This window comes from Saccharomyces paradoxus, chromosome IV, assembly GCF_002079055.1.
Source record: "Saccharomyces paradoxus chromosome IV, complete sequence".
Taxonomy (NCBI): Eukaryota; Fungi; Ascomycota; class Saccharomycetes; order Saccharomycetales; family Saccharomycetaceae; genus Saccharomyces; species Saccharomyces paradoxus.
Window position 1 is genome coordinate 134,625 of NC_047490.1, and position 22,433 is coordinate 157,057.

The 22,433-nt window shown below is 39.9% G+C and overlaps 11 protein-coding genes across 11 annotated transcripts; 7 read left to right on the plus strand and 4 right to left on the minus strand.

The window, feature by feature from the left end:
- Positions 1 to 164: 164 nt before the first annotated feature.
- On the plus strand, positions 165 to 1,451 carry LYS20 (homocitrate synthase LYS20; the record flags this gene model as incomplete). The annotated part of the gene is made up of 1 exon (XM_033909203.1): positions 165 to 1,451. One exon carries the CDS (start codon positions 165 to 167, stop codon positions 1,449 to 1,451), a length of 1,287 nt encoding a protein of 428 aa, XP_033765094.1.
- Positions 1,452 to 1,911: 460 nt separating this feature from the next.
- Positions 1,912 to 2,169, plus strand: INH1 (ATPase inhibitor; the record flags this gene model as incomplete). Its single annotated transcript, XM_033909204.1, has 1 exon — positions 1,912 to 2,169. One exon carries the CDS (start codon positions 1,912 to 1,914, stop codon positions 2,167 to 2,169), a length of 258 nt encoding a protein of 85 aa, XP_033765095.1.
- A 452-nt stretch (positions 2,170 to 2,621) lies between these two features.
- On the plus strand, positions 2,622 to 4,265 carry AIT1 (Ait1p; the record flags this gene model as incomplete). The annotated part of the gene is made up of 1 exon (XM_033909205.1): positions 2,622 to 4,265. One exon carries the CDS (start codon positions 2,622 to 2,624, stop codon positions 4,263 to 4,265), a length of 1,644 nt encoding a protein of 547 aa, XP_033765096.1.
- A 742-nt stretch (positions 4,266 to 5,007) lies between these two features.
- Positions 5,008 to 5,922, plus strand: PCL9 (Pcl9p; the record flags this gene model as incomplete). Its single annotated transcript, XM_033909206.1, has 1 exon — positions 5,008 to 5,922. One exon carries the CDS (start codon positions 5,008 to 5,010, stop codon positions 5,920 to 5,922), a length of 915 nt encoding a protein of 304 aa, XP_033765097.1.
- Positions 5,923 to 6,233: 311 nt separating this feature from the next.
- DLD2 (D-lactate dehydrogenase) lies at positions 6,234 to 7,826 on the plus strand (the record flags this gene model as incomplete). Its single annotated transcript, XM_033909207.1, has 1 exon — positions 6,234 to 7,826. One exon carries the CDS (start codon positions 6,234 to 6,236, stop codon positions 7,824 to 7,826), a length of 1,593 nt encoding a protein of 530 aa, XP_033765098.1.
- A 92-nt stretch (positions 7,827 to 7,918) lies between these two features.
- SPAR_D00660 (uncharacterized protein) lies at positions 7,919 to 8,431 on the minus strand (the record flags this gene model as incomplete). Its single annotated transcript, XM_033909208.1, has 1 exon — positions 7,919 to 8,431. One exon carries the CDS (start codon positions 8,429 to 8,431, stop codon positions 7,919 to 7,921), a length of 513 nt encoding a protein of 170 aa, XP_033765099.1.
- A 362-nt stretch (positions 8,432 to 8,793) lies between these two features.
- On the plus strand, positions 8,794 to 10,920 carry GID12 (Gid12p; the record flags this gene model as incomplete). The annotated part of the gene is made up of 1 exon (XM_033909209.1): positions 8,794 to 10,920. The coding sequence occupies one exon, from the start codon at positions 8,794 to 8,796 to the stop codon at positions 10,918 to 10,920; it is 2,127 nt and encodes a 708-aa protein (XP_033765100.1).
- A 261-nt stretch (positions 10,921 to 11,181) lies between these two features.
- Positions 11,182 to 12,210, minus strand: AIR2 (TRAMP complex RNA-binding subunit; the record flags this gene model as incomplete). Its single annotated transcript, XM_033909210.1, has 1 exon — positions 11,182 to 12,210. One exon carries the CDS (start codon positions 12,208 to 12,210, stop codon positions 11,182 to 11,184), a length of 1,029 nt encoding a protein of 342 aa, XP_033765101.1.
- A 294-nt stretch (positions 12,211 to 12,504) lies between these two features.
- DLD1 (D-lactate dehydrogenase) lies at positions 12,505 to 14,268 on the minus strand (the record flags this gene model as incomplete). The annotated part of the gene is made up of 1 exon (XM_033909211.1): positions 12,505 to 14,268. One exon carries the CDS (start codon positions 14,266 to 14,268, stop codon positions 12,505 to 12,507), a length of 1,764 nt encoding a protein of 587 aa, XP_033765102.1.
- A 587-nt stretch (positions 14,269 to 14,855) lies between these two features.
- Positions 14,856 to 15,746, plus strand: PAR32 (Par32p; the record flags this gene model as incomplete). Its single annotated transcript, XM_033909212.1, has 1 exon — positions 14,856 to 15,746. One exon carries the CDS (start codon positions 14,856 to 14,858, stop codon positions 15,744 to 15,746), a length of 891 nt encoding a protein of 296 aa, XP_033765103.1.
- A 93-nt stretch (positions 15,747 to 15,839) lies between these two features.
- On the minus strand, positions 15,840 to 22,277 carry GLT1 (glutamate synthase (NADH); the record flags this gene model as incomplete). The annotated part of the gene is made up of 1 exon (XM_033909213.1): positions 15,840 to 22,277. One exon carries the CDS (start codon positions 22,275 to 22,277, stop codon positions 15,840 to 15,842), a length of 6,438 nt encoding a protein of 2,145 aa, XP_033765104.1.
- Positions 22,278 to 22,433: the final 156 nt, after the last annotated feature.

The following is a 22,433-nucleotide window of genomic DNA, read 5'->3' on the forward strand; positions in this document are numbered from 1 at the left end:
ATCGCTGGCCATTTCCTACACCTGTTTAAATGACTGATGATGATATATAAACGATATTGGCCGCTTATCGATAACTGTTGCTTTGATACGTTCCCAATTCGATTATTCTTGGTTCTTATCTTAATAAATAAAGAAAGGAAAGATCCAGTATTTTTTATCAAAAGATGACCGCTGCTAAACCAAATCCATACGCTGCTAAGCCAGGTGACTATCTTTCCAATGTAAATAATTTCCAACTGATTGATTCAACCCTGAGAGAAGGTGAACAATTTGCTAACGCATTCTTCGATACTGAAAAGAAAATTGAAATCGCTAGGGCTCTGGATGATTTTGGTGTTGATTACATCGAGCTAACCTCACCCGTAGCATCTGAACAGTCCAAAAAGGACTGTGAAGCTATATGTAAACTAGGTTTAAAGGCCAAGATCCTTACACACATTCGTTGTCACATGGATGACGCCAAAGTCGCCGTAGAGACTGGTGTCGACGGTGTCGACGTCGTCATCGGTACCTCCAAATTTTTAAGACAGTACTCCCACGGTAAGGATATGAACTACATTGCCAAGAGCGCTGTTGAGGTTATTGAATTCGTCAAATCCAAAGGTATTGAAATCAGATTCTCCTCTGAAGATTCCTTCAGAAGTGACCTAGTTGACCTTTTGAACATCTATAAAACCGTTGACAAGATCGGTGTAAATAGAGTCGGTATCGCCGACACAGTGGGATGTGCTAACCCAAGGCAAGTATATGAACTTATCAGAACTTTGAAGAGTGTTGTCTCATGTGACATTGAATGCCACTTCCACAACGATACTGGTTGCGCCATTGCCAACGCCTATACAGCCTTGGAAGGTGGTGCCAGATTGATTGACGTCAGTGTACTGGGTATTGGTGAAAGAAACGGTATCACTCCTCTCGGTGGGCTCATGGCAAGAATGATTGTTGCCGCACCAGAATACGTCAAGTCCAAATACAAGCTGCACAAGATTAGAGATATCGAAAATCTGGTAGCTGAAGCTGTGGAAGTTAACATTCCATTTAACAACCCTATCACTGGGTTCTGTGCATTCACACATAAAGCAGGTATCCATGCCAAAGCCATCTTAGCGAACCCATCCACTTATGAAATCTTGGATCCTCACGATTTCGGTATGAAGAGATATATTCACTTTGCCAACAGATTAACAGGTTGGAACGCCATCAAGGCTAGAGTTGACCAGTTGAACTTGAATTTGACGGATGACCAAATCAAGGAAGTTACGGCTAAGATCAAGAAACTGGGCGATGTCAGATCGCTGAACATCGACGATGTCGACTCCATCATTAAGAACTTCCACACGGAGGTCAGCACCCCTCAGGTACTATCTGCAAAAAAGAACAAGAAGAATGACAGCGATGTTCCGGAATTAGCCACCATCCCAGCCGCTAAGCGGACTAAGCCATCTGCTTAACGTTCTTAAACCATTACATAATGTTCTTTCACTCATTACATATGATATATAGCATCTCTACATCTACATATCTAAATGATGATTTTCTCATCTACTTGTCCGATACATATTAACGAAGATTTACCTTCCCGTGATGCCGGGCCAATCAGACGCGCGTATTTCCGGCAGAATAAGGGGAGGCTGCAGCGGGTACCAGCTATCCAGATATTCACAGTTATGCCAATCAACTGTCTAGTTGCTGTGAACCATCGTCTTGCAGTGTAACGGGCTTTTGGGGCTAGAAAAGGTTAACAATCGTTAGAGAGGGAGAAAGTCTTAACTTGACTTGTTTTCCTTGTTTTCTCATATTTTAAAATCCTTTTTCAACTTCTTCGTAGTGGAATTTGTTCTTGCTATTTTAAAGGAGTGCATATCACAAAGCATTACTAGAGCACATTTTTACACGGTTCCACAAAAGAATATGTTACCACGTTCAGCACTAGCACGCTCATTGCAACTACAGCGCGGAGTGGCCGCAAGGTTCTACTCTGAAGGTTCTACCGGGACGCCAAGAGGTTCCGGTTCAGAGGATTCGTTTGTTAAAAGGGAAAGGGCTACGGAAGACTACTTCGTCAGGCAGCGTGAGAAGGAGCAATTACGCCATTTGAAGGAACAGCTGGAAAAACAACGAAAGAAGATTGATTCCTTGGAAAATAAAATTGACTCGATGACCAAATGATCATGCGTTTCCACAAAATTTTTTTTAGAATATTCTTACTTTTATAGTCAAACAACAGAAAAAACTATATAATAATACGTCACACTGAGCTTTTGCACCTTCGATAATTATCATTCTAGTTTTCCTCTACCTTTGCATTTTCCTCTTGTCTGACCAATGTCACTCATTATTTCCACTTTCTGCGCGCAAAGTTCGTCCCAGTGCGGAAACGCATAGAAAGGTAGGAATAGTATGGAACATAGAAAAGTTCAAAAGAACGTGAATAGGTGGTATATCTAAAGTTCGAAATTTCAAAATCCACTTGATTTTTTCCTGACTAAGCTTAACCCAACCCCAAGCATATATCTAGCATTTCTTCGCATTCAAAATTTTTCTTACATTCTTTGACGTTTTAAAAATCATACCTCGTATTCTTTACACAAAAGAAAGATACCTGTGAAATATTTCCGAATATGGTTCGATTAAATCATGCAGCATCGTATTTTATGCCCGTTTTCTGCTCTACAAGGCCTCATATAGTGGTAGTTTCTGCGTTGCTTAGTATTTCGCTATTCTCACTATTCTATGTGTCGTCCGAGTTACTACTGCACGAGTATGATGATCCATTGATGTTCAAACCAAATTCGCAGGACTATTTCAGAACTTTTCTTCTGGGGCTCTTTTCGCCATTTCTTTATTATTTCCTGAAGACCTTTCTATTTAATATAAATCAAAGGTTTTTAATATTGAACCTGATAGTGGATTTTCCCATCAACGACGCCTTTATGCTTATAATACTGATTGGTTTGGCGTACCCGCAGGTGCAAGATCATGAAGGCAGTACGAGCAAGCACAAGGAATCTTCTTGGCATATCATTCCAAGGCAAGCCTATATCTTTGGCATATCATGGGCATTGGGTGAGTTCACTATATGCATAATAGGGAATTTGTTTAACTATCAAGAAATGGCCGATCCAAACATTAATAGTGGTTTCACACACCAAGAAAGCGCCAACACTAACTCTAACAATAATAATATGAGCCATAAAGATGACCGCGGTTGTGGTACAGAACATCATCACAACTTCGTAGAGAGAAGTGATATTACATTATCCAAATGTATCGAAGTAAGAAACGACTCATCTTTAATATCGAATAACGTATATTCGTCTGAGTACCACCCAATCAAACCTCTACATTCCTCGTCATCAGCTTATGGCAGCATACAACAGCAATCTCATGAGAATAAGAAGCAGCAACATGTACCGGATAATTCGCAGGACGATACAATTATCATGATGAACCCCATCGACAATTCATTAAAGCTGACAACTCTAGATACGGATGACTTGAGCTTCCCCTTAAACGAAGAAGAACCCATTTTGAAGAAATCTTTTGGTTACACATGGGCGATCCCTAATGAGAATACTCAAAATACCACTAAAAGCTTTACATCCATAAAGAGGTTTCTTGCATTTAGCACGGCATACCAATTGGTTACTGGCTTATTGTTGATGGTATTGGTAGTTGGTAGCAACATCATGTTGACAATTGGGGAATCATTGATCTTGTCGATGTACTTCGTCTATGTTCGCGGTCATGAAGGATTGTTTACACCCGTGGTAAACTACTTTGGCTCAAGAACCATTTCAAATTTCATTTTATGCGTAATAATTCCATTTATATCCCTAAACTTCCTCATCAACACTACGATATATTTAAGAAGAGAGCTGGACGATTGGTTTAATGATTCACAAGGGGAGTTTGAGGAGGACGACGAGCATGCCGCCAGTAAGAAGCTAGCTGCAAATCAAGAGTATCAACATCCACTGAGTGCAAATTACATGTCGATGGATAATCCTGATGTAATAAATAGCAGCCCGGGTCACTTCGGGTTGAATTCAGGCCAGCTGTTAGGTAATTCGGCGTTATATTATGGTAGTTCAAATGGGGATTATGATGATATGACCAGTGACTCCGCTTTATTAAGATTCTGCAAAAAGCTAGTCAAAAGTTGGAGGGCTCTAGCAAGAAATGATTCTTTTGTACTTGGGGTAATGGTTTCCTGGAGTCTTCTTGTTTTCGTGACGGGTATAGTTTCAACAGTTTATATATAGTATCTAAGAACTGTGCACATATTAGGGTATTGGTACACCTAGAAGTCTTAGTCTTATACATCTTGCCCCAATGGGGGGGTCAAACTTAATAAACGTTGGGAAGAACGGAACATAAGGGTAAAGTATGATTATGTTTCACTCTAGAGTTATCTTTGAACATGAATTTGTAAGTAAATATAAAAATATACGAAAAAAAACTTTCTAAACCTGCTTTAAGGGTTCAGCTATATCAAGCAATTCACTAACTAATGGCTATGCAGAAGCAAACATTTGTTCAAAAGAAGGAAGACCTGAAGTGACAGCCATGCATGATTCAGTGTGAAGCTCACATTGCATGTTACAATTTTGCCTCTATTTGTGGCTGCCAAGCTGAAGCTCATCCGCATTAGTAAAAAATCTTAGATTAGCACAGCGCGGAAACCAGCGTCACTAATTTTTTTTTACTGTTGCACTAAAAAAAACCAGCTTGAATAGGTAGTCCTGCTCGAAAGAAATAGTCAAGCCTTGCTTATTATGGTTCTGCTTAATGGTGCAGTCCATTTATACATTCATGCAACGTGGTAAATATGTGTTTCGATGTTTCTGTATTTAAGTGTTTGGGCTGCTTGCTGTTAGTAGAAGAGTGCATTAATATTCATATATCTCTAATAACATATATTTGGGTGGATATACATAAAATAAGATAGGAGAAAGTTGCTTCAGTGATCAACATTATTAGTTAAGAAGGAGTACTCTCAAAGAGATGATTTCCGACTACGACGCTCTTTTGCAATTCAACAAAAGACCTGTTTCGCAAGAAATGATTCAGTTCTTAGCTACGTCCACTGCTTCCATAATCCAAATAAGGCAGAACAATAATTCAGTCCATGGATGCCAACCACCAGACTTACCTACATTTATTAAGAACGTCGTCATTCAGTCAAATGTTCAAACACCAACTCTAATGGCCACATCGGTTTACTTAAACAAACTGAAAAGCGTAATACCAAAAAATGTGTATGGCATAGAGACCACAAGACACCGGATATTTCTTGGATGTCTAATATTAGCTGCCAAAACGCTGAACGATTCTTCTCCCTGGAACAAACACTGGACCACGTACACGGAAGGTTTACTCAGAGTGCGTGAGGTAAATACCATCGAGCGCGAACTGTTAGAATACTTTAATTGGGATGTGAGAATAACCACACCGGACCTGATTAAATCTCTTTCTTACTTCCTAGGGCCAATCAAGGAACAACTATTTTTACAAAGAAGGCAAGAACTACTGTTGTTTAATGCGCCAAGTCCCGGCCAATTGAAAGAATATATTAATCATAGAAGACCGATTTCACATTCTAGATCTTCTTCTGCCATATCAGTTCCCTCGCTGACATCCATGACAACAGTATCGACAACTGACTCGAGGTCTTCCGTACTGGCAAAATACCAACCGCCTCTACCGTTGGTGGAGTTTGACAATTATAATAAAGAAAATCATGTGCCGCCAAGAAATAATGACGATATGTACAATAATTTCAGGGCACAGGAATATGTACACCCAATAAATCATGTGGATGTAACACCACGAAATTCTCCAATAACGTCGCATAAGCCTACAGTTCACCAAAGGTTGAATTTCACAAGGAGGGGCTGGTCATCATTTTTCAAGCAATAATTCTAAGTCCTTTGCCTTTAGCAAACTATATAAATATTCTTCTCCATCCTTTAGTTGTCTTAAGTTTGTATAATATAAATAACCGTTCGTCTAGGCCAACTAAACGCACCATGCTACATCTACGAGTCCCTAATAATTAATACTCCTGACATTTCATCTTATTTCTCGAGGAATATCGGCCGAGTTTTTTTTTATTTTTACAGGTCATAATTCAAAATCTACCTGATTCTGAAAAAGTAGTGGATGCATTGACAACTTCTTTTCTTCATTTTGCATATAATAATCCAGCACTACAAGTGGCGTATAACAGGATGCTAAGAAATATTTTGGTGAGAAGCGCTGGCAGCCATTTAAAATTTGGTGGTAGATGTATGAAGTCACCAGCTCTTTTAGGATGCTATAGAAGAGTCAACTATTATTCCACCAAGATACAAACAAGACTGACTAGTGAGAACTACCCAGATGTACACAGAGACCCTAGATTCAAAAAATTGACATCTGACGATTTACATTATTTTAAATCTATTTTATCGGAACAAGAAATATTACAAGCCAACGAATTAGAAGATCTCTCATTCTATAATGAAGATTGGATGAGAAAGTACAAAGGACAGTCAAAGCTAGTATTAAGACCTAAGTCTGTGGAAAAAGTTTCTTTGATTTTAAATTATTGTAACGATGAAAAAATTGCCGTTGTCCCTCAAGGCGGTAACACTGGGTTGGTAGGTGGTTCCGTGCCTATTTTCGATGAACTAATTCTGTCATTAGCCAATTTAAACAAAATAAGAAATTTTGACCCTGTGTCAGGGATCTTGAAGTGCGATGCTGGTGTAATCTTGGAAAATGCTAACAATTACGTAATGGAACAAAATTATATGTTCCCATTGGATCTGGGAGCTAAAGGCTCCTGCCATGTTGGTGGTGTGGTTGCAACCAACGCTGGAGGACTACGATTATTACGTTACGGTTCACTACATGGAAGCGTGCTAGGCTTGGAAGTGGTGATGCCCAATGGTCAAATTGTCAATAGCATGCATTCCATGAGAAAAGACAACACCGGCTATGATCTGAAACAGCTGTTCATTGGCTCAGAAGGTACTATTGGTATCATCACTGGTGTTTCAGTCTTAACTGTTCCTAAACCAAAGGCGTTTAATGTATCTTACTTGTCTGTTGAAAGTTTTGAAGACGTTCAAAAAGTTTTCGTCAGAGCCAGACAAGAATTATCTGAGATTTTATCCGCTTTTGAATTTATGGATGCTAAATCTCAAATATTGGCAAAAAGCCAATTGAAAGATGCCACTTTTCCCTTGGAAGATGAGCATCCATTTTATATTCTTATTGAGACGTCAGGGTCAAACAAAGATCACGATGATTCCAAACTTGAAACATTTTTAGAAAACGTCATGGAAGAAGGCATAGTAACGGACGGTGTAGTGGCACAGGATGAAACCGAATTGCAAAATTTGTGGAAGTGGAGAGAAATGATCCCAGAGGCAAGTCAAGCCAACGGCGGTGTTTACAAATACGATGTTTCTTTACCATTAAAGGACCTATATTCTCTAGTTGAAGCCACTAATGTAAAACTTTCTGAAGCTGAGTTAGTTGGTGATTCGCCCAAACCCGTAGTGGGTGCCATTGGATACGGCCATGTGGGTGATGGTAATCTGCACTTAAATGTTGCCGTTAGAGAGTACAACAAAAGCATTGAAAAAACTCTAGAGCCATTTGTCTATGAATTTGTTTCCTCAAAACATGGTTCCGTTAGTGCCGAACATGGCCTGGGTTTCCAAAAGAAAAATTACATTGGCTATTCTAAGAGTCCCGAAGAAATTAAAATGATAAAGGATTTAAAGGCTCATTACGATCCTAATGCTATTCTAAACCCTTATAAGTACATTTGAAATGAAATACCAAGTTCTGTAGTTGTACTACATATGTATATATTTATCAATTTTATATTCTACAATTACGTGTTATAGGATAATTGTGATATTCAAGGAAGAAATTCACCCTTCTTCAAAGTTTCCACGGCACAAGTTGAAATGTGTCTGAATCTTGATGAGCCCAAAGGCGTGCCACCGTACCATCTGGTCACTATTACTAGGACGTTGAATATGTTTGCTCTCTCAAGCAAAGTCAATAAACGTTGCCCAGCACCAGCTTCGCCGCAGTCAGCACATCCTTGCTCAATGTTCTTTGGTTGCATCGTTACCTTTTTTGACTTGTCAGCATGCCTATTATTACTCTTATTAGTTTTACTGCTCTTCTTTTTCTGCTCTTGCTGAAAGTTCAAATCGTTCGATATTTCGGCCGTTCTCCAGGCATACATGTGCATGTGGGATGCCTTAGAAACGCTTTTATTGTTTTGAGTTAATTCCTGAAGTATGAAGGGTATATCCTTCTGATTCTGTAATGTGCAACATCTTGCTTGAAATTTTGATTTTCTATCAATTAAAACTTCTGATTCATTCCATATTCTCACTAGTTTGCCAACATTCTTATTCATTTCTTCACAAAATACTGATGTCAAACATTGGTTCCTGTCTAGGGCTTTATATAATGTCTTTTTTATAGGTGATAAGTGATGCATGACTTACTTCTGGAGTATCATTATTTTCTCAGTTGCCGTTTTGGGTCTGATTTTTAGAATGCGAAGCTTGTTGAAAAGAGCTAAGGTCAAAAACAATAGTAAGTTGATCGACAGTAAGCACTCCAGTTTCTAAAGATTGCTGACATACATCTAAATTTACCTACCCCGTCGTTGAATGGCATCTCATAGAACAAGACCAGGTTAATATAGGTTTTACTTTGAGTTGTTAGATACACGCAGAAAGCGTCTTTTCACATAATCTGAACATTTTGTTATCGATGGCTACTGGTAAAATTCAATTTGCCGTTTCTACTCCCTGCAATACTAAGGGTAAACCGTCGGGATATAGGTTGTTTGAATTTAAAAACGATCGATTAGCGCTCATCCCATCAGAAAGGGGTTGCACGAAAGTAGACGTGAATGCAAATATACAAGCATTTTGTTACTTAAGGCCTAATGGTAGAGAAACGTCACAATCTCCAGAAACAACCCATATTTTGGACTCATGCGATTACATGGTGCTGGCGAAGTCCAACGGATTCATTGAAATTATAAGCAACTATCAATTTAAGATAAAAAATGGCCTGCGTTTAGCGCCCTCTTATATCCTTAGATGTACTCCAGAAGATTTCGAATCCAATTTTTTTAGTGACTATATGATTGCTGGTCTTGAATATAGTCAAGGTTTGTTGTATTGTTGTATGTGCTCCGGTAGAATATACGTTTTTGTAATGAACCTTCCAACTGATTACATTCAGTATAAAAACATGCACAACCCCATGTTTCCAGATTGCTTCTTCAAAGTACATCATGACAACAACACAGCTCATTCTTCAGAAGAAGAAAAAATATTTAAAAGTAGTACGCGGTACACTGGAAGATCATGCTCCAAGCACATCTGCTACTTTCTTTTACCTATAGAGCCGTCCCATTTAAGATCGTCACCTGTGGTCTCTTCGTTTTGCAATATGTATCAAGGTCTGCCCATATACAGGCCTTCGATGTATTTACATATAGAGCGAGGTATTTCCACATTTCACATAAATCCCTTGGACCGGTTTTGTTTCATGACGGTATCACCACGATCACCACTATTTATAAGGAAAATAATACTACCATTGACTTATGTTACGTTTTTAAGCACTTTTATTAACCTGAAAAACAGTATACAGGGAGAGAAATGTGGTGAGATACTTTCGTGGGACAATGTAGCGCAACAAAATGGATTTGGTTCTTTATTCAGCTGGATTAGTAACAAATTTACATTCGATGCGGATATCATAAATTCAACCATTTGGGATGATATTGTAAAGTATTCAGGGACAGGAATGCTAGATTCGGGAATCGTCTGGAAGCAGCGCCAAGGTCACGCTAAAGATGACATATACGAATTATTTCATACTCAAGATATGCTGGGAAGTAGTCGCCGAAATTCCTCCTTCAGCGCTGCTAGTAGTGAACCGAGACCGCTGAGCAGAAGAAGAAGGGGATCATTCCAAGCCTTGACGAGAGACGCTTTTAGGGAGAGAATGGATGTACCCTGTTCAACAAAGTGGGAATTAGATTCGTTTATTAGGGGCTTAAGAAGAAATACATTTATGGTGGATTTTGAAATTGTAGAAAAGACTCCTCATAGGAACGGATATGATGGAGTGAATGAAGATGATAATAATACAGACGAAAGTGATGAAACAATGACTTCTTTTCTAACCGATAACTATAAAAAAATGGACATCGTGTGCATCGATCATTTTGTCACATTAAGCGCATTTCGACCTCGATATTATGACGAACCAATAATTAAGATAGACTCATTATCAAACAAAAATGGCTCTGAAAATGGACCTGATGAAGAAGAGTGGGCAGAAAACCAATTGAAAGTGGATGGTCAAGTGATAGATGATGACACTGCTCAATTCAAGCAGGCACTAGGGAATTTATGTTCATTTAAGAAATTATTCATGCTGGACGATTCTTTATGCTTTATACTGGACACACACGGGGTTTTGTTGATAAATAGATTTGAAATTCAAAATACCAAAAATTTGTTGAAGAATGCCAAGGATACAATTCGAATAATACCGCATGATTTCGGATTGATTAATGATGCAATTGTTATAATCAATGATATAGACATGGGCACAAATAATGTTTGCAGTCTAACGTTTCATTTAGTCGTAACATCAATGGCAGGAGAGATAACTGTTTTCAAGGGCGAATTTTTCAATGACTCCAGATTGGGGAGAATAAAGCTGTGTGATTCACTAAAGCTAAATAGAAAAGATCGGTTTGTAGACAAACTTGCTTTGATCGATTATGACGGTTTAAACGCGCAAAAGAGAAGATTGGACTACGATGAAAATGACCTTTATACATTTATTGTGAAAAAGGTAAAAAAAGACTAGTTCGAGTTGCATACAGATTAGGTGTAATAAACCATGGCGTATGAGATAGCAGAAGTTTTAAGACGTATTCACGTATATGTATGTATATGTTATTGTTATTACCTCTGATCGTACGAAGGCCTTTGTCGTAACAAGAAGACGTAAGAGATTTACACGCTATTTTGATTAATGGCCGAGTTAAGTATTTTGTCTATAATCTTTCATTAAGAAAAATATAATGTAACCAAGAACAGCTTGTTTAAAGGACTTCTTTGTTAAAAGTTATCTTCTTTTCCCCAAGGTACCACTCCTATATGGTTGATAAGAGTTATAGTTTCTGTAATTGGAAGAGCCAGGAATGTCATTGTTATTATAGGTAGAAGGGTTATATCTGGAACCATACATATTTTCGGATATCGACGAAACGTTTCCTTTTGTATTCTGATATCGTGAATTTTTACTAATATTATTATTGAGTGACAGCGTCTCGCCCCTTATGGTAGGTTGAATGACATTAGGCTTTTGGTAAGGAGGAGGATGAAAATTCGATGCTCTACGTTTACTTCTGCCACTATGAGTGTGATCATTTTGTGAATGTCTTTTATGTGAAGATCTCGGTAGTGGCTCCTCGTCATATATAGACCCGCTAAATTGGTTTTCATTTTCCTCCGCATTTCTGTTTATGTGACGGTAGTATTCTTGTTTTAGCTCAGCTGATAAATTAGAACCGGTGAACGCACTCCCATCCTCGTTAGGTACCCTAGATGATCTGTTTTCTTTGCAATCATCACCAAAGTGCCCCTTTCCACCACAGTTATAACAATATATAGTATGAAAGGGAAGGACTTTGGGCTTTGCCTTTTCATTATCATCTATTAAAATATATGCTCTCCATATGCTAGGACATCTTTCTTTTGAGTGTTTCTTACTCTTACAAAGAGTGCATTGAACTTTTTTCCATTTATGCGGACATTGAGACCTGTAATGACCCACTTCGTCACACTTTGAACACTGGATAGCCTTCGGACAATGTCGAGAATAATGATCATCTGTCACCCCGCAGTACGAACATATTATATGAGGACAGTCCTTTTTCAAGTGACCCCTTTGAGAGCAATTATTACACTTAGGTGCAGCTTCTTTAATAGCATCCTTGTCATCATCGCTTACGCCAAAATATCTACCTTGTCCTCTCAAAGCTCTTAATTCGTTAGGATTACTATTTACTTCCTCTATTGAAGGTGCTACAAGTTTATCTGGAGGAGTTGTGGGCGCCGTATCGACGACATATGGTACCGTATTATTCTCCATGAGGGTGGCGGGAGATGAAGTGAGCTATTGTTGTTATGCAGAGGTTTTACTTCTCTCTGATGCAGCCGATAACCACAACGTTTTTCAAATTGTTTCTTGCCATTCTATAAAGTGTAAAAAAATCGCTACCCGGATTCATGCGTGCATTTAGTAGTAATGACATATTTTTATGCACGTAATAATTACCACGAATGGGCATCTGGAATGATATGTTTTCTTTAAGTATGAACATTATATATTACATGAGATATATTTCAAAGTATACGTGAAGGAAGAAAAAAGGTAACTGAATTCTCACCTGTAATCATTAGCAGGCTCATTTGGATCAATTTTAAAGATCTTGTCCGGGTTCATGATCCTCTTTGGATCAATAGCTAGCTTAATCTTTCTCATCAAATCGACAGGAGCCTCACCTAGTTCTTCCAGCAAGTACTCTCTTTTACCAATACCAATCCCATGTTCACCTGTGCATGTGCCTTCTGCATCCAGTGCTCTCTTGACCATTCTATCAACAAGCTGGCTACAAGCTTCGTGTTCTTCAGGGGTTCTGTAGACGATGAATGCATGAAAGTTACCATCACCTGCATGACCGACAATAGCGTTGATCAATTTACTAGCTTGCATGTCCTTTTTAGTTTCGTGGATAACCTTGTCGAACTGGGACACAGGAACAGCTACATCAGTCGTCCAGATTTTTGCAGATTTGTCTTTGCTCTTGTCTGCATCTAGCACAGACCATAGCGCGACCTTTCTAGCTTCCCATAATTCTAATTTTTCGTCATCGTCTTTGGCAAACTCGAAACTGTTGCAGTGATTTAACTGGGCGACAGCTTTAACTTCATCCACAAGAGCATCGACGATCTTGGAAGATCTCCCACCAATCTTGAAAAACATAGTTGGTTTCTCGACCCAATCACATCTGTCCGTAGATTCTGATGCGTTGATCAATTTCATCATGTTTTCATCCAGTAACTCCATGGCGTTCAAATGAATACCACTCTGAGTCAGATTAGAGGCGCACGCTGCTGCATCTTTGATGGTATCGAAGGATACCACAGCAACAGTTTCTGCTTTGGACTTGACATGACATTTAACAGTAGCCTCAGTGACAATACCTAAGGTACCTTCACTCCCCACAAACAACCCATTTAGATTGTAACCAGCACTCGACTTTCTAGGTCTTTTCTTCGTCTTAACGATGGTACCGTCCGGCAACACTACAGTCATGTTTATAATATTTTCCTTCATGGTACCATAACGGTAGGCGTTGGTTCCGGAACATGAATTAGCAATACAACCACCGATCTGAGCACCTGGACCAGGGTCGCAACCAAACATCAAGCCGTGCTCGCCCAAAAAGTCATTCAAATCTTCCCAGGGTAGACCGGCTTGCACGGTGATGTCCAAATCCAGCTTGTCAAATTTTACGACACTGTTCATAAACTTAGATAAGTCCACAGTTATGGTATCCCCAATTCTTGTGGGCAGGAAATGCCCCTCCAGGGAGGTTCCGCCCGAGAACGGCACCACTGGGAGGTTGTTATCATGACATATTTTCAAAATTTGGGAAACTTCTTCGGTAGTATGAGGGAATAATATAATCCTAGGTCTTTGCTCGGGAGAGGGATGATGTGTGTTGAAGTACGTATCTGAATGGGCATCCAAATCGGATTTCGCATCAGAGTAGTTTTCAGGATCGTTTCCCAGCACGTTTTTCAAGTCTTCGACAACTTTATCAATCTTGACTGGGTCGTGTAGATAGTCAGGCGAGTCCAATGAGGACAGCTTTAACGTAGAATTCACCGGATCAATCTTTTTGACCATTTCCAATCTCTCTATCAAGTCCTCCTTGGTCTCCCGAGAGTAGAGGTTCTTGGCGAACAAATAACCGAACAGCGTAGCTGAAGAGGCGATGACGGAATACTTTAACCACTGGCTGCTACTTTCGGCACTGCCTGTGCCCGTTGAGGCGTATCTGTAGCATGATCTTCTCAGCAGTCTTCCTCTAGGTTGTGCAATAGGCTTTATTAGCCTCCCGCAAGTACGTTTCCACAACATTATTCTTGTTTTTGTTTCCAGCTGGATGGGAATCACAAACAAGTATTTGATTGCGCAATCATAGAGAAGCTCAAAGACAGAGACACATATATATATATATATATATATATATGTAATATACAAACTTGCTAAGCGGTTATTATTGCACCAGTTGGGGCCAACTACGCTGTGGATCGACGTGGGATTGCCAGGAAAGAACTTCGAGGGAGGGGGTTGGAGAAGAGCGTGGGATGCGAGCGTGGGGGTTGCCGTTACTTTTATCGGTGTAGCGGACCCAGGTTTGTAAGAGCTTGAAGGCTCAAAGAGACAGCGATTGTCGGCGCCGGCCGTCGAGGCTATAATGCGTGTGACCAGGTAATCAACTTTGAGACGATTGGGGAGCCGTATAAACAAACAGCTGTCTGTAGTAATATAGTTTTCAATTGCAATCAGGCTAGTTTATAATGTTTTGAGAGGTCGCTTGGGTTACCCTGACAAAGCGGTGGCTTATGTCAAAAAGGCTGACGCTGATAATAATGACGGTTGGTGGAAGCATATGAGCAGTAGCACTAGCAGCACTAGCAGCAGTAGTGTAAGACCAAATTAGCATGGCTACGTTCAACCCCCATAACGAGATGGAGAACCAGGCACGTGTACAGGAGTACAAGGTTTCCACCGGCAGAGGCGGAGCCGGCAACATCCATAAGTCTATGTCCAAGCCGTCTCCCGTACTTCTTCCTTTGAAATCCAACTCAAAGCCAGCAGCAAACAACAACAACAATGGGAGCACACAGGAAAAGGTTCCGCGTTTTGCAATTGGCAGGGGCGGTGCTGGCAATATCTTTCATGATCCGCACCTGACGAGATCCGCCCAACAACTAGACTCCAACGATAATATCAACTATAACGATGTGATTGATGACATTGACGATTATATCTCCCCTATAACTTCAGATATGGTCGATGAAGATGGGCCAAACGCGGTGACAAACACCAGGTCTCGTATCAGCGCGACAAGGAGCCACCAATCTTTGCACGCTTCCACTTCGTCTCCCAACAACAAGGCCCCAATTGTCGTTGGTAGAGGCGGGGCAGGAAACATTTTCTTTAACAAAAAGAAGGTATCCAGCAATGGTGGAAACGAAGAGGACGAGATACGAGGCGGTAATGTTGAGGATGAGGATACGATCAATGCAAACGAGGACAATTTGTTCGTGGTGACTTCGAACGGCAATGCATTGGCGGCAATAAAGTCTACATCCAAGAAACCCAAAAATAAGCACAAGGGCAAAAGCGTGCCGGAAAAATTTGCCATTGGAAGAGGCGGCGCTGGGAACATAATTTCGCCCAAGTCGAGCAGGAACACTATAAACCACAACTCAAACGATGATGATGAGGATGAAGTTAATCTGAAAGACGACAATAGTAAAGAAAAGAAGAAGAAGAAGAAGAAAAAGAAATCGGGGTTTTTCAATTCTTTGAAAACTATGTTTAATTGAAATAACATTCATCAGCAAATAAATAAATAAATAAATAAATAAATAAATAAATAAATAATATAACATCATAAAATAAATAATAATTCAAGAGTTTTAAACTTGACTAGCTAGTTCTTTCAAAAGTTTGTAATCACGTTGAACGATACCACCATTACTTGGTAAATAGGTAGTGCCGTTCATTAAGAACTTATCGACAGAGGCAGCGCACTTTCTACCTTCTTGGATGGCCCAGACAATTAAAGACTGTCCTCTTCTACAGTCACCACATGCGAACGTCTTTCCTCCGTCAATAGAGTACGAAGAGTCGTCCAATGTGGCGATGGTACCACGTCTCGTCTTCTTCACTTCGCTATCGTTGCCGCTGATCAATTCAGGACCAACGAATCCCATCGACAACAAAATGATATCGGCTTCGAAGATCTCTTCACTGTTAGGAATTTCTACCATTTGCCACACGCCACTTTGAGACTTCTTCCATTCTACACGTACCGTTCTGATGGCAGTGACTTCACCCTCATCGTTACCGATAAATTCCTTAGACAAGATACAGTATTCACGAGGGTCTCTGCCATAATGTTCCTTCACTTCAGCATGACCGTAGTCTACCCTCATGACACGTGGCCATTGAGGCCATGGGTTGTCTTTGGCACGTTCCACTGGCGGCTCAGGCAACAATTCAAAATTCAAAACCGATGCTGCACCATGTCTCACCGATGTACCCAAACAATCGTTACCTGTGTCACCACCACCAACAACAATCACCTTTTTACCTTGAATCTTTTCGCGAATGATTTCCAAATCTTTGTCCAACAAAGCCTTTGTGTTAGATTCCAACAACTGCATGGCAAAGTCAATATTCTTCAATTCGCGTCCCTTAATGGACAAGTCACGTGGAATGGTAGAACCGATAGCGTACACTACTGCATTGTGCTTGTTGTTCAGTTCGTCCATGCTTATAGTTTTACCGATTTCTGTGTTGGTAACAAAGTCAACACCTTCGGCGCTCAATAGATCAATACGACGCTGCACTACAGCCTTATCCAACTTCATGTTTGGAATACCGTACATCAATAACCCACCACAGCGGTCGGATCTTTCATAAACGGTGACCTTGTGTCCGGCACGGTTTAACATATCAGCACACGCCAAACCGGCTGGACCAGAACCAATAACACCCACTGTAAAACCAGTGCGTGTGCTTGGTGGACATGGCTTAATCCATCCTTCCTTGAAAGCATTGTCAATGATAATTCTTTCAACCGATTTAATACCCACTGGGTCTTCAATAATACCTAGTGTACAAGCTCCCTCACAGGGTGCTGGACACACTCTTCCAGTGAATTCTGGAAAATTGTTTGTCTCTAGCAATTTATCAAGTGCCAACTTCCATTGGTTCTTGAACAGCAATTCATTAAACTTGGGGATGATGTTAGATAGAGGACAACCAGTATCAGACAAACAGAATGGTGTACCACAATCCATGCATCTCGCAGTTTGATATTTGGCATCCTTCTTGGTAATAGGATTAGTAAACTCTTTCCAGTCATTGACTCTGGTCCTTGGGTCCCTGTGTGTCTCATGGCGACGTTTGTGGATCATAAAACCACGCGTTTTTTCAATTCTCTCGCTATTCTTTTCTAGCTGTTTGGCATCTGGGACTGCGTCTTCTAAATCGACAACCTTGGGTTCTTTCAAGGTGGCCTTGTTTGAAATAGTGATACTTTTCTTCTTTTCTTGCTCTTTGACTTTTTGATTAGCAATCAACAGAGCGTTGACTTCATCATTAACTTCTTGGTTCGATCTAAATTTCTTTAAGTATTCTGAGGTTGCCTTAGCCTTAGCTTTTGCAGCATCTGCTTTCTCTTTCAATAGAACTTTCTTATAATCAGTTGGAATGACCTTAACGAAGTCTTTCAAATAATAGTTGAAATTACCGAGAATCCTGGATGCTAGGTCTGATTGGGTGTAGTTCCAATGCTCTTGAATCAAGTTCTTCACAAACGCAATCTCGACCGGGTCACACAAGGATTCTAACTCAACAGTATCTTTGTTAATCTTTCCAACAAAATCGTCGTAATCTGAAGTTAAACAGTATGCAATACCACCAGTGGCACCGGAGAAAGCATTCAAGGATTCCATTTGTGATAAAACAATGGCACGACCACCAGTCATATACTCAAAAGCGTTGTTACCCTTAATTCTCTCAACAACAATGGTGGCACCAGAGTTTCTAACAGCAAAACGCTCACCAGCACTACCTGAAATGAATGCAGTACCAGAAGTAGCACCATAGAAACAGGTGTTACCAACGATGACATTTTCATCGCTCTTAAATTTAGAATCCTTTGGTGGTTTGATGACAATAATACCACCGGATAAACCTTTACCAACATAATCATTAGCATCACCATTCAAGATGAAAGTGATACCAGAAGCTAAGAAAGCACCAAAAGATTGGCCTGCAGAACCTTCTATATTGACAACCACAGTATCCTTTGGCAAACCATCTTCACCAAATTTCTTCGAGATCCTGTAAGATAAAGTAGAACCGAGTGCACGATCAGTATTGATTATAGAGGCGTCAATGTTCACTGGTAGGCCACGATCTAAAGTAACTTCGGCCTCATCGATTAACTTATTATCTAGACGAGTGTGAAGTTTGTGATCTTGTTTCTTAGTGAACTTAGTTGGAACACCTGGACGAATAACATGTGCTGGAGTCAAAATAGGAGATAAATCGATATTTATAGCCTTGGCATTTACGTCGTCCCTTTTCTTTAATTTCTCAGAATGACCCACCATTTCATCAATGGTACGGAAACCTAACTTAGCCATGATTTGTCTTAAATCTTGAATCAGATAATAGAAGAAGTTGATAACATGCTCGGGCTGACCCTTAAACTTACTTCTCAAGTACGGGTCTTGTGTGGCAATACCAACAGCGCAAGAGTTCAGGTGACATCTTCTTAACATGATACAACCCATAGCAATTAATGGAACAGTTGCCAAAGTAAAAGATTCTGCCCCTAATAAAACCGCAACAGCGATATCAAACCCAGTTCTCAATTGACCATCAGTTTGGACAATAACGTTACGTCTTAAATCATTCAATACTAAAGTTTGATGAGTTTCAGCTAGACCTAATTCCCATGGTAAACCCGCGTATTTGACACTTGTCCACCTTGCAGCACCTGTACCACCATCATGACCAGAAACCAAGATATGATCCGCTTTGGCCTTAGCTACACCAGAGGCAACAATACCAACACCGACTTCGGAAACCAATTTTACAGAGATCCCTGCTCTTGGATTAGCACATTTCAAATCATAGATCAGTTGTTTCAAATCTTCAATAGAATAAATATCATGGTGAGGAGGAGGGGAAATTAACCCGACATTAGGGGTGGAGTGCCTAGTCTTAGCGATATCCTTAGATACTTTGTGGGCTGGTAATTCACCACCTTCACCAGGCTTAGCACCCTGAGCGATCTTAATTTGGATTTCATCAGCATCAGACAAATAGTATGAAGTCACACCGAATCTGGCGGAAGCAACTTGTTTGATGGCTGATCTCATGGTGTCACCGTTTTCTTGAACTGCAGAACGTTCTGCATCTTCACCACCTTCACCACAGTTAGATTTAGCACCTAAACGATTCATAGCAATTGCCAATGTAGAATGGGCTTCCATAGAAATAGAACCATAAGACATGGCACCTGACGCAAATCTTCTGGCAATTTCAGTCCATGGTTCAACTTGTTCTAAAGGAATACTACTAGAATTTTCAAAATCTAACTCTAAAAGTCCTCTAAGTGTACAGTCTCTAATTGCTTCCATTTCCTTTTTGACATATAATTGCCATGAGACATCATTTTTGTTCCTAACGGTATCCTGCAAGGAAGCAATCGCGGTCGGTTCGTTGACGTGTTTGTAACCACCATCTCTAAAGTGATATTCACCACTTTCTGGTAAATTGACAGACTTGCAAATGGTTTGTCTGGATGGATAACCACGTTCATGTAGGGAAAAAGCATCTTGAGCCAAATATTCGAAAGTTACACCTCTAATTCTGGAAGAAGTACCCGTGAAACACAAATCGACAATAGAATTATCTAAACCAAGAGCTTCAAAAATTTGGGCACCCTTGTAGGATGCTAAAGTGGAGATACCCATCTTAGACATGACTTTCAAGATACCTGCATCAATAGCATGCTTGTAATTTTCTAGTATTTGTTCTTCATCAAGTGTATCATTATCATTGTTGACATTACGAAGTAAACCTTCTCTGTTCATCCTGACCAAAGTTTCCATGGCTAAGTATGGGTAAACACCATCACAACCATAACCTAGTAGGACACAGAAATGATGAATTTCCCTAGCTTCACCTGTTTCCAAGATCAAAGCAACTTGGGAACGTTGCTTGTTTCTGATGAGATGATGATGAATAGATGAGATTGCAATCAAGGATGAGATGGAAACTCGGTTGGCACCCATTTTCCTGTCTGAGATTATCAGAATCTTTTTGCCATCATCAATTGCTTCACCGGCCAATTTAGTGATTTTGTCAATAGTATCCGTATAACCCAATAGACCCTCGCTCTTATCAAACGTGATATCAATTTCAGCTATAGACCACGATGGATAGGCCGCTTCAATGTTTTTTAAGGCTTGGAATTCATTCCAATGTAGGATTGGAGATTTCAATAACAAACGATCACATTGGGATGAATGCATTTCCAAAAGGTTACCTTGAGGACCTACGTAACATTCTAACGACATGACATTTGCTTCACGGATTGGATCGATCGGAGGGTTGGTCACTTGAGCGAACAATTGTCTAAAATAATCATAAAGTAAGACAGGATTTTCGTTTAAGCAGGCTAATGGAGCATCATTACCCATGGAACCTAAAGCTTCCTTACCTGTCAAAGCCATTGGAGTTAATAGAAAGGAGACCTGTTCGAAGGTATAACCATTGGCCAATAGACGTGGGTCACTTTGAACTTTCAAAGATAATGAATCCTGCGATACAAACTCTTTAGACATTAGGTTAGTAGTCTTTGATAGCAAGTCGTCTAGCTTAATGACTTTGGATAACCAAGACTTGAAGTCTTGTCTCTTTGAGATTTGAGATTTTAACTTTTTAGTATCAACCAATTCACCCAATTGAGTATCCACTAGGAACAAATCACCTGGTTTCAGTTTACCTTTTTGAACAACCAATGAGTTTTCGATAGGAATGACACCAACCTCTGAAGCACAGATAACTCTGTCATCACTGGTGATATAATAACGACAAGGTCTTAAACCATTTCTATCCAATATAGCACCACAGTAACGACCATCAGTGAAAGTCAACAAAGCTGGACCATCCCAAGGCTCCATCAAACATGCAGCCCAGTCATACCATGCCTTTAGGTCAGAATCCATATCCTTATGGTATGCTTCAGGAACCATCATCATAACAGCTTCAGGAAGAGACAATGTGCCATTTATAGTCAATAGTTCTAAAACGTTATCCAATGCAGCAGAATCGGACCCACCCTCTTCGATAATCGGATATAGTTTATCTAACTCATCCTTGAAAGTTGCGGAATTCATCACACCTTCCCTGGAGCGCATCCAATTCTTGTTACCTCTTAAGGTGTTGATTTCACCATTATGAGCTAACCAACGTAAAGGTTGAGCTCTATCCCAAGAGGGAAAAGTATTAGTGGAAAATCTTGAATGGACCAACGCCATATGGGATTTAAAATGTGCATTAGTCAAATCAGGGTAGTAGTTGTACACTTGAGCAGGCGTCAATTGACCCTTGTAAACAATGGTGGTATTGTTTAAGGAGCAAACATAAAACCAGTTTTCAAGTCCTATTTGAAGAGAGGCCTCCTTCCTTAAAAGATACAATTGAGTTCTGAATTTAATTTCATTGAACTCCAGTTGTTTTTCGTCATATAATGGAACCAATAATGGTTGTAGAATAGTAGGTTCACGAGATAAAGCAACGTCTCCCAAAATTGTAGAGTCTACGGGGACGTTTCTCCAACCTAATACTGATAAGTTGAAGGATGCAGCTAAATCCTCGAAAATCTTCTGACATTTAATCAGGGTTTTCTTGTTATTCTTTTCGTTTTTCTTAAAAAAAACATTACCCACGGCGTATTTGCCCATCTCAGGTATGTCTAGATCAAGATCCAACTTAAATTCTCTTTTCATAAATTCGTGAGGAATACCTAGCAGAATACCGGCACCGTCACCGTTACCATCAGATGAAACAGCACCACGATGAGTCATATTGACCAAAAGATATCTAGCGTCGGTAACAATTTTGTGAGACTGTTCACCATGCTTATTTGCCACGAAACCGACACCGCAGGCGTCATGTTCGTAATCAGGGTCGTAGAGTCCTCGTTTGTCCGGAATCACGTTTGCCCAAGATTTATGAAGATGGTGTTCATCATTATAGTTTTGAATTGTTCCACCTTCGTAAGCTTCTTCCAATGGATCGAAATTGTCTGATTTCAACACTGGCATGCTTTCTTTTTCTATTTCTTTTTCTAGTTCTTCAAAATAAACAAATGGCTAATAAATTAAGAAAAAAGAGAGTAGAAAGATAAAATAAATAAAAAAACTGAAGCAGAAAAATAAATAAATAAGTTAAACGTTAATCTAATCACTACCTCAATGAGC